The following is a 9,205-nucleotide window of genomic DNA, read 5'->3' as shown; positions in this document are numbered from 1 at the left end:
AAAAAAACATTTTTTTACAAACTACTTAAAAATACAAACCAATGAACTTTTCTACCATAAAAGTAACTTTTATTGACTATGGTAACATTTATTTCTTGTATATTTATATTATTATTATATATATAACATTTTCTCTTTGTTGGTCACGCTTAAGCTTAAATGAACATTAAATCATTAAACTATTCGGGCGTAAAAAATGCACACACACACACGCACACATATGTATCTGTCTGTCTATATATATATATATATATATATATATATATATATATATATATATATATATATATATATATATATATATATATATATATATTCAGTATGTTTATATTTCCTTGTGTGCGTGCATTATGGCAAAAGTCCTATCTAACTAATATTCCTGGTGAACCAAGTGCAAAAGAGATCCAGACAATTGCACTTAAGGGAACAGCGAGGATACTAAAAAGAGCTCTCGGTTGGTTTCAATAAAAAGCGGGCAATGTTGGCAGCTGGTTTGGCTGCCTCATATCCAGCAATACAATCTTCAAAGGAAGAAAAATTAAAAAAAAGCAAAAAGAAATATTTACTACATTTATAAAAAAAAAAATACATTTATTAAAATTTATTTTCATTGTCTTGATTTTGTGAAAATATTATATACATACACACACACACACACACACACACACACACACACACACACATATATATATATATATATATATATATATATATATATATATATATATATATATATATATACACGCGATACGTATCCATTGCATTAGCTTGTTTGATAAGTAAAATTTACCTTACTTTACTTTTTGTTTTTGGATATTTTGATGATAATTGAAGAAAACTCATAAGAATGATATATGTTTCTCGATTACAATATTTTTAGTAAACATTTGGCTGCAATATTTTAATTTTAAATATCAAAACTCTTGAATAACATTAAAAATAAAGAATTATTATTTCAAAGCCTCGTCTTAAAACTCATGCTTTTTGACATGTTCAACTGGGACAAAAGATGCTTATATATTTTTTGAAAACAATTTAGAAGAATTATCTGGAAAATGATGATACTTGTCTTTGCCGGAAACTAATACAGTCGCTGGGAATATTCTGGGTCGACTTGGATCGTTTTCAATTGGTCGTGAATGTGTAGCAACATAGCGAATAACATAACCACAGCGTCGTCTGTTAGAAAGATTCGGTTCACTCCCATGTACAGTGAGTCCATGATGAAGTGACATTTGACCAGGTTCAAGTGGACATGCTACCGCTCTGCTCACATGAAAAAGAGATGTTGAAATCTCCTGGTTGTTGGTAAGCAAATTGCCTGCTTTTTCAGCAGTATTATGTTCCAGAATTCCATTACGGTGAGAACCTAGCAAAATAAAAATAATTATAAAAGCAGTTAAAAAAATGAAAAAAAAATTTTTTTGAAGCCGGTAAAAGAACTAATGTGAAAAATTTCTATAATTTTTCTCTGGAAATTAATTCCTATTTTAGTCACGTAAACTTTATACAAAGCTATGAAAGCTTACATAGTTTAGCATACCCCGGGATAGGTGCGTCATTGAGATTAATTAAATTCAGAAACTTTTGCCCAAGTATGAACAAAAATATTAAGGAACTTTTCTTAAAGTGTATAACATGTCAACAATCTAAAGTTAATAAACGAACAAACTCTGATTGTCATAGTTGTTGAATTTCAAAAATGCAATCTTGACATGAGGACATTTCGAAGAACGATATGTAATAAAATTCTGTTTTAAACTTGGAAAGATGTCACAGAAACGTACGAAATGCTTCAGACTACTTTTGGGCCATCTTGTACGAATCGAACATCAATTTTGAATGGCATAAGAGATTCAAGGAAGACAGGGAAACTATGAGAGATGATGAGAGATGTGTGAGGACTCACAAGACAGTACATCAGACTTGATTGGCCAAATAAAGAATTTCATGGATAAAAACTGTCGTGTGTCTAAAGAGGCAATAAGTGTACAGTTTGATGTCAGTGTGGGAACTATACACACAATTATTTGTGAGAAACTGAAGATGTGGAAGATTTATGCAAAGTTTTTCTCAACGGTGCTCCATCTTTGTCACAGACTAACTCACCCTCCCTATAATCCAGACTTTGCTCCTTGTGACTTTTGGTTATTATCAAGGAAAACTGTAGAAAACGTTATGAGACAAGTGAGGAAATGAAAGAGGCTGTGACGAGGGTCATTGACGTCCTTACACATGAGGACTTCTATGGGGTCTTCCAGAAGTTGTTGGAATGGTACAATAAGTGTTTTGCAGCCGGAAGAGATTACTTCAAAGGGGACTATACTTTTATGTGTGTACTATCAATAAAAGTGCTCATACGAAAAAAGTCTGGAAACTTATTGAAGGCACCTCAAAAACAAAAACCTTAAAGACACTGAATTATACTCATCCAAAGCAGACGTGTATAATGGAAAATATACAATTACTACTTTTATTTTTAAATATAAAACAGGAAAACAAATAAATTTTAAAAAATTATTATAGTTATGTAAATTTAGAATTTTATCAGTTTCCATTCTGTTATTTGGAAGGGGAACTTGTGTAGCGTACCATCACTACTGCTATTAAGACTATGGTATAACATCTTTATTTCTTTTTTATCTTTCTCTCTGTCTTTTACTTTTCTTTTCTTTCCTCTGGATTTCATCAGTTACGTCTGACAAAGGGCATTTCCACATAACATGTTAACTTTACAACAGTGTTAAAAACAAAGAAACATACAAGGAAGAAAAGAAAAAAGAGACCAACTTTGAAGAGATAATTTTTCATCGAGGTGATGGACAAAGAAAAGGAGGCTATAGAAAAGAAGTTTGGTACTTCGCAGTCAAGGTCTGTCAATCAGGCTTATAAGAAATTAATTTTTATAGATAAACACTTTTCGAAAGGATAGAAATAGAAAGAGAGAGAGAGAGAGAGAGCGAGAGAGAGAGAGAGAGAGAGAGAGAGAGAGAGTTCACTTACCAGATGGCAAAATATTCAGAGTTCAAATTAAATCTTTTTTTAGAAAAGTTCTTTGTGTTCATAATAGTATCCGCATTTGAAAGACATTTTTTATTGTATTCTTCTTTAAGGTAATCCCGCTTTTCTATTTAAAAAATATTTTAGCAAAATGTGTTTTTTCTTTAATTTCTTTGCATAAATACTATCGTGCTTGAGAATAGTACATTCAATAAAATGGGCAAGTCCTTTTTCCTCTACTAGCGAAGAAAATTAACCGGATTAACTAAACATTCCTTACACTTGTAGTGTGAACAACAAGTGAATAATTCTTCACATATTTACAATATTCTTCAAGTAGATTAGAAATGATAAATTTCCAGCTTCTGTCAGAATTTCATAGTTGTTTTTTTCAGGTAACTTGGTGTAGGGAAACGCGTGACTTACCTAACTAGCACGTGTGCATAATTCAACGGGTCGGTCGTGGAACGAAATGAATGAAGAAAAAAGAAACAAAAATGGCTGCTTATCTCTTTATATGCCTGCAATGTTACCACCTGATATGCAAATGAGATGCTCCTGGTTGGAGATAAAAGAGGGTTGATTTTTTAGAGAGCACGTTCATTTTGAAGTTGGATTTTGAAGAAATAAGTTGAATTAGCAGAAGTGCGTTTGGAGTTGAGAGAAGGTGCGTTATGTTGCAATATTTTGGTTCTATATTATATATATATTATATATTATAGATATTTATTTGCTGCCCACCTCAGCAAAATGTGGCACAAGGCCGGAAAGTGGGAACCCCGCAGGCTCCCCTAAAGGAGGGGCACTCCTGCAATTTTAAAAATTGCCTGAGTAACCCTGTCGGCATTCCCCGGTCGGGGCGCCTCAGGCAGCAAGCAATAAACTTGCCCCACCGGAAAGCCCGGTGGCAAGGCCTGGGAGGGTGGACCTCCTAGGTATTACCCAGGCGGTGTACCTCAGTCCAACAGGTGCTGGGCCGGTTCCCGGCCCCTCACCTGTTGGGCTGAGTGTCAAGTGACGAATCCTTGACATGTACTACACTGTCTCCCTGCAGCCGAAGCCGCTAGGAGACACATCCCATCATAGGAGACTATAATGGGGTATGATCCCACGCAGTCGGACGATTCTATTTATAAACGATGCTGCTAAGAACTGACGAATCAAATTAATTCACGTTCTGCTACCAACCAATCAGAAACCAGAATTAAACCTTTTCTGGAGCAATTTTACATGTTCTTTTCCGTCTCGACACGGTAAGAATATTTTGTTCTGTGGAACTGTCTACTACAAACAAGTCATCTCCCAGGACTTGTGTGTAACAGCGAACCATCTGAAACTGTTCTGAAACTCAAAATGGCTTATACTTCTTGTATACAGAAGTTTGGAAGTTGGAAGTTTGGACAACAGTGTCAAACTTACCCAGGAAATTATTGGTGTGACGGGCAGAAGAAATAACACTCAAGTTATTGAATTATAAGCTATTTCGGCTCTCTGTGTGTGGTGACTCGAAAGGCAGAAAATGGACAGATTCGACATTCGCTTGATACCTGAGTTTGACGAATCTATCACTGGACCATCTATCGTCGAATGGGTTGAAAAGGCTGAGAAGATCTGTACACTGTGCAGAATTAAAGAACCAGCCACAGTCATTCCTCTGAGGTTAACCGGAGGGGCCTATGCAGTCTACCAGCACTTGGGGATGAACCAGACTGGGATGCGATCAAGCAAAGCCTGTATACAGCATTTGGTACAGATCCAATTGTTGCATGGCAACAGTTCACGAGCTGGCGACTTCACCCCAAGGAAACGATTGACGTGTATCTAGCCGACCTACGAAAGTTATTGGTACCATTTGGTGGGGTCAACGACAAGATATTAAGCTGTGCCTTTTTAGTAGGCTTACCTGAGGAGATCAACAAACTGTTGCGGGCATCGTCACGAATTGATGAATTGACAAGAGATGAGTTATTAGCCCGAGCTCGAAACATCTGTAAGGAACAGGAGCCAATTGCAGCAGCAACTAGTATTCGACATGCAGCAGTCGAACCGCATGGAGGCAATGTAGATTCTCTCCTAGGTAGTAATAGGTGTGTTAAGCCAGTGTGCTATGTGGGGAGGCCAATCATTTTGCTAAGGATTGCCGGAGTGATAGGAGGTGTGTATATCCACGAGCACAGAGAACAGTACAATGGTATCGCTGCAATAAATTTGGGCACATATCACGCAACTGTTCAGGAAACGACGTAGGGGGCAAGGTACTATCGCCACCCTTGCCCTTTGCCAACCAATAAACACAGGATTGGCGTTAAAATTGACAATGTGCAGTGTTCAGCACTCATAGACACGGGGTGTTCCCGGTCTACAGTTAGTGCGCATCACTGTCAGATGTGGTGGGAGCAACCAGTTGATATTATGACGATCAATGGCTTGTACCGAGCATGTTGTGGTAAAGGAACAGTCACGATCTGTACTGAGAAGGGTGACACAGCCAAAGGCGTGGACTGCAAAGTGGAAATGGACTATGAGCCAGGTGCCAGATCGGCTGTGCAATACCATTCCAGAGTATGCCGTTTCCATGAAGAATAGGGCCGCATATGAAGAAGAACTTCAGCTGTGGATTGATAACGGATGGTTAATACCATACCCACAGGAACGTCTGGGACCACCCAAAGGATTAATTCCGCTCATGGCTGTTGAACAACCTACTAAAGACAAAATTTGGCCCATAATGGATTACCGAGAATTGAATCAACATGTTGATGCTTTCACTGGAAACGCAGATGTGTGTGCTGCTAAACTAAGAGAGTGGCGTCAGAAAGGGAGTAATGTAGCACTGCTGGATTTGAAGAGAGCCTACCTGCATATATGTGTCCACGAGTCATTATGGCCATTTCAGACAGTGATAATCAAGGGAAAACGATATTGTTTGACACGTTTAGATTTTGGCCTAAACGTAGCACCCTCAATAATGACAACTATTATTAAAACTGTTTTGATGCAGGATGAGACCACAGCAAAAGTTGCTTCAGCTTACATTGATGACATATACGTTAATGAGGATATAATGTCTGCAGATGTGGTTCGAATAAAACTGGAATCGTTTGGATTAATAAGCAAAGACCCTAAGTGCCTAAAGGATGGGGTGCCCGTGTTGGGCCTAGAGGTCTGGGAGGAGGGCAATACTTTGCGATGGAAGCGAAGGAGCGCGATTCCAGAGTTACCCAGTGTATTGACAAGACGCATTGTGTTTTCTATTTGTGGTAAATTAGTAGGACATCTACCTGTCTGTGGCTGGCTCCGATCGGCAACAGGAGTGTTAAAAAGATGAGTAACTGCAGTAACCAAAGGATGGGACGACATAGTGGATGATGATTCTCTCCAGCAAATGATGGCTGAAATGTTGTCCAGAGTACATAGGAACGACCCTGCCCGGGGTGAGTGGCAAGTATCTGGAAATGAACAGCATATAAAAGGAATTGATGTCACACCATCAGTGGTTAGTCAATACACCATATCAAGAGTGTGTTTGGGTAAAACCCCCAAATGCTGGGTGCACTGCAAAATTTTGCAGACGAAAAATAGATAAAATCATGTCCTCAGGCCATGTTGATTGATGGTGTACCACGTCATGTAAAAGATATCCACCCCTATTATACCTCTTCTGATTCTGAGGACGATGAGGAAGATCACATACAGTTCAGGGATGATCCTGATCGCCTACTGCCCCTTCAGTTGAGCATAGAGACACTACCTACAGAACCAGATGAGGGAATGATGGAACATACTAGTGGCAATAGTGATGAGAATGATGGACATGAGGAAGTAATACCACCTCATCAAAGTACCCGAGAAAAATGAATACTGCCCACCCGCCGTGATTGTGAAACACCGCCTATAGCACCACGAGAGGGGATGATGGAACATACTGAGGAAGATGGAACCGAGGAAGTGATGCCTCCGATTCTTCGAAGGAGTACCCGACAAAGACGGATAAGGCCCCTTACACTGATTGTGAAACACTGTATATGGAACCACGAGAGGGGATAATGGAACAAATTGGTGGCAATAACGGTGGTAATGAGGAAGATGGCAATGAGGAAGTGCTGCCCCCGATTCTTTGAAGAAGTACCCGACTGTAGAGGCCAGAAAGGAGTTATCTCCCTTTCGCTCGGACTTTGCATAAGTGGAGTTATCCCCCTTATAAAAGGACAGGCGAATCGCCATTATTTGTTTACACTCGTTCACGGCGACACGCTGTCGGATTGGAAAACCAGCTTGCTTAAAACGCAAACCTTACATGGCGCTACGAACATATTGTCACTTTAAAATGTGAAATACTTATATCGCAGCATTGAACTAAAGATATTGTTACACTATGGAACAAGAAAACGTTCTCTTATTACGTCAACTAGTCGAGTTACAAAAAGAAAACATCGAATTACGGAAGGACATCTTACACGGACGAGCGAACACGTCGCAAACAAAAAGAATGCAGCGACCTTCTATAAGTCTGGACTCAACAGATAGCGAATGGGCACTCTTTTTAGACACCTGGTCACGGTACAAGGAGATGTGCAGACTCGAAAATCCAGCTGCAATTCAAAACGAACTGCGAGAAGCATGCACACCGGAAACGACCAAGTTATTGTTTGAGCTCATTGGACCAGAACGACTCAACAATGCAGCAGAGGAGTACCTTCTTCATCAAATACGACCGGTGGCCGTTCGAGGCTTACACAAGGAAGTCCACCGACAAACGTTTCACTCCATGAAGCAAAATGAGGGTGAGTCAGTGACCCATTTTTTATCGAGGTTACGTGGCCAGGCGAAATTTTGTGAATTTCGTATTCAGTGTCCGAACGAACCCATTTGCCGGCAGCAGGTTAATTGCTCAGACGATATGATTGCCGGGCAAATGATGGCAGGGTTAAGAAATATCGAACACCAGAGAAGGGTACTGGCAGAGGCAGCTACACTTCCTACCTTGGATCTAAAGTTTTCACAGTTGGTTTGCCTGGAGGCAACAGACGAGGCAACTCCACACTTTTCCGATACCACACAACCTCTCGCGATGTCTGGGGTACAAAGGTCGAATCAAGTACAACAAATGCATGAGGCAAAAGCCCTGTCGACCCCACGGGACACCAAACCTTGCAACGGTTGCGGAAAAACATCACACTGAGATGGATCGATGAACCGGAAAGATTGCCCAGCAGTGGGACTCAAGTGCCACTTTTGTGGAATAGAAGGGCATATTAAAAAGGTGTGCTGGAAAATTAATAGATCCAAAACGGAGGCTATAAAAAGCGGGGAGTCGTTCATGTTTTGCACCACGGATAAAGCCCCTACTCACAGACACAATGAGAGACAACCGGCAAACATTCCTCACCTTGAGTGGAATGGGAAACAGTTCCAGGTGGGCGCCCCAGAACCGTCCCCCTCAGTTACAGCAGAGGTAACTGTAATGAACAAGTGCCATGCGACCTTTGGAAGGGTGCCAAAGAAGCCGATGAAAGTGAGCACCCACGCCATCCAAGCCTTTGCGGACACAGGAGCCCAAACTTGCTCTGTTGGCCCCGAGATTCAAGGACTCCTCGGGTACCCAAATGGGTACTTGGTTCCAACTACCCATCGGATAAGAGTTACACATAAAGGGGGTCCTGTTTTTACATATTAAGGTGGGATCAAGAGAAACACGACAGGCAGTGTATGTGTCTGACAACACATCCGGGCTCTACTTATCACAAACGGCACTTAAGGAGCTGAAATTATTGCCATCCAATTTTCCTACATCATTATCGCAAAGCAGCTCAGCGGAAACAGAAGAGACAGCCCCTTGCGGGTGCTCACGCAAAGCACCGGCTCCGAAGACACCAGCAGCAATCCCATTGGAGCCAACCGACATTAACAGAGAAAAATTGGAGCAATGGCTAAAGGAACATTTCAAGGCCAGCGCATTCAATACCTGTCCACACCAACCACTCCAAGTAATGAAGGGTAAACCCTTAGAAATAAAATTCCTCCCAGATGCGACACCGATGGCAATCCACACACCAATACCTGTCCCCCATCATTGTAAGGAAAAGGTGAAACAAGATATAGACCGTGACGTGGCACTGGGGATAATCGAACCCGTACCGGTAGGCACACCAACTACTTGGTGATCGAGAATGGTGGTCACACCAAAAAAGGATTGGTCCCCAAG

The 9,205-nt window shown here is 40.5% G+C and overlaps 1 protein-coding gene across 1 annotated transcript in view; it reads right to left on the bottom strand.

Moving 5' to 3' along the window:
* Window positions 1-973: 973 nt before the first annotated feature.
* Window positions 974-9,205, bottom strand: part of LOC145280330 (phytanoyl-CoA dioxygenase domain-containing protein 1-like) — a 231,100-nt gene continuing 222,868 nt past the window's right edge. Inside the window, exon 4 of the mRNA XM_080132101.1 lies at window positions 974-1,369. Coding sequence (XP_079988227.1) covers window positions 1,014-1,369 — 356 coding nt within the window. The 3' untranslated portion in view covers window positions 974-1,013. The remainder of the gene's footprint in view (window positions 1,370-9,205) is intronic.

Source organism: Euprymna scolopes, chromosome 7 (assembly GCF_053919585.1).
Source record: "Euprymna scolopes isolate OS-2025 chromosome 7, ASM5391958v1, whole genome shotgun sequence".
NCBI classification, from domain to species: Eukaryota; Metazoa; Mollusca; class Cephalopoda; order Sepiida; family Sepiolidae; genus Euprymna; species Euprymna scolopes.
The sequence above is the reverse complement of the archived record's forward strand: the minus strand, read 5'-3'. Positions and strand labels throughout refer to the sequence as shown.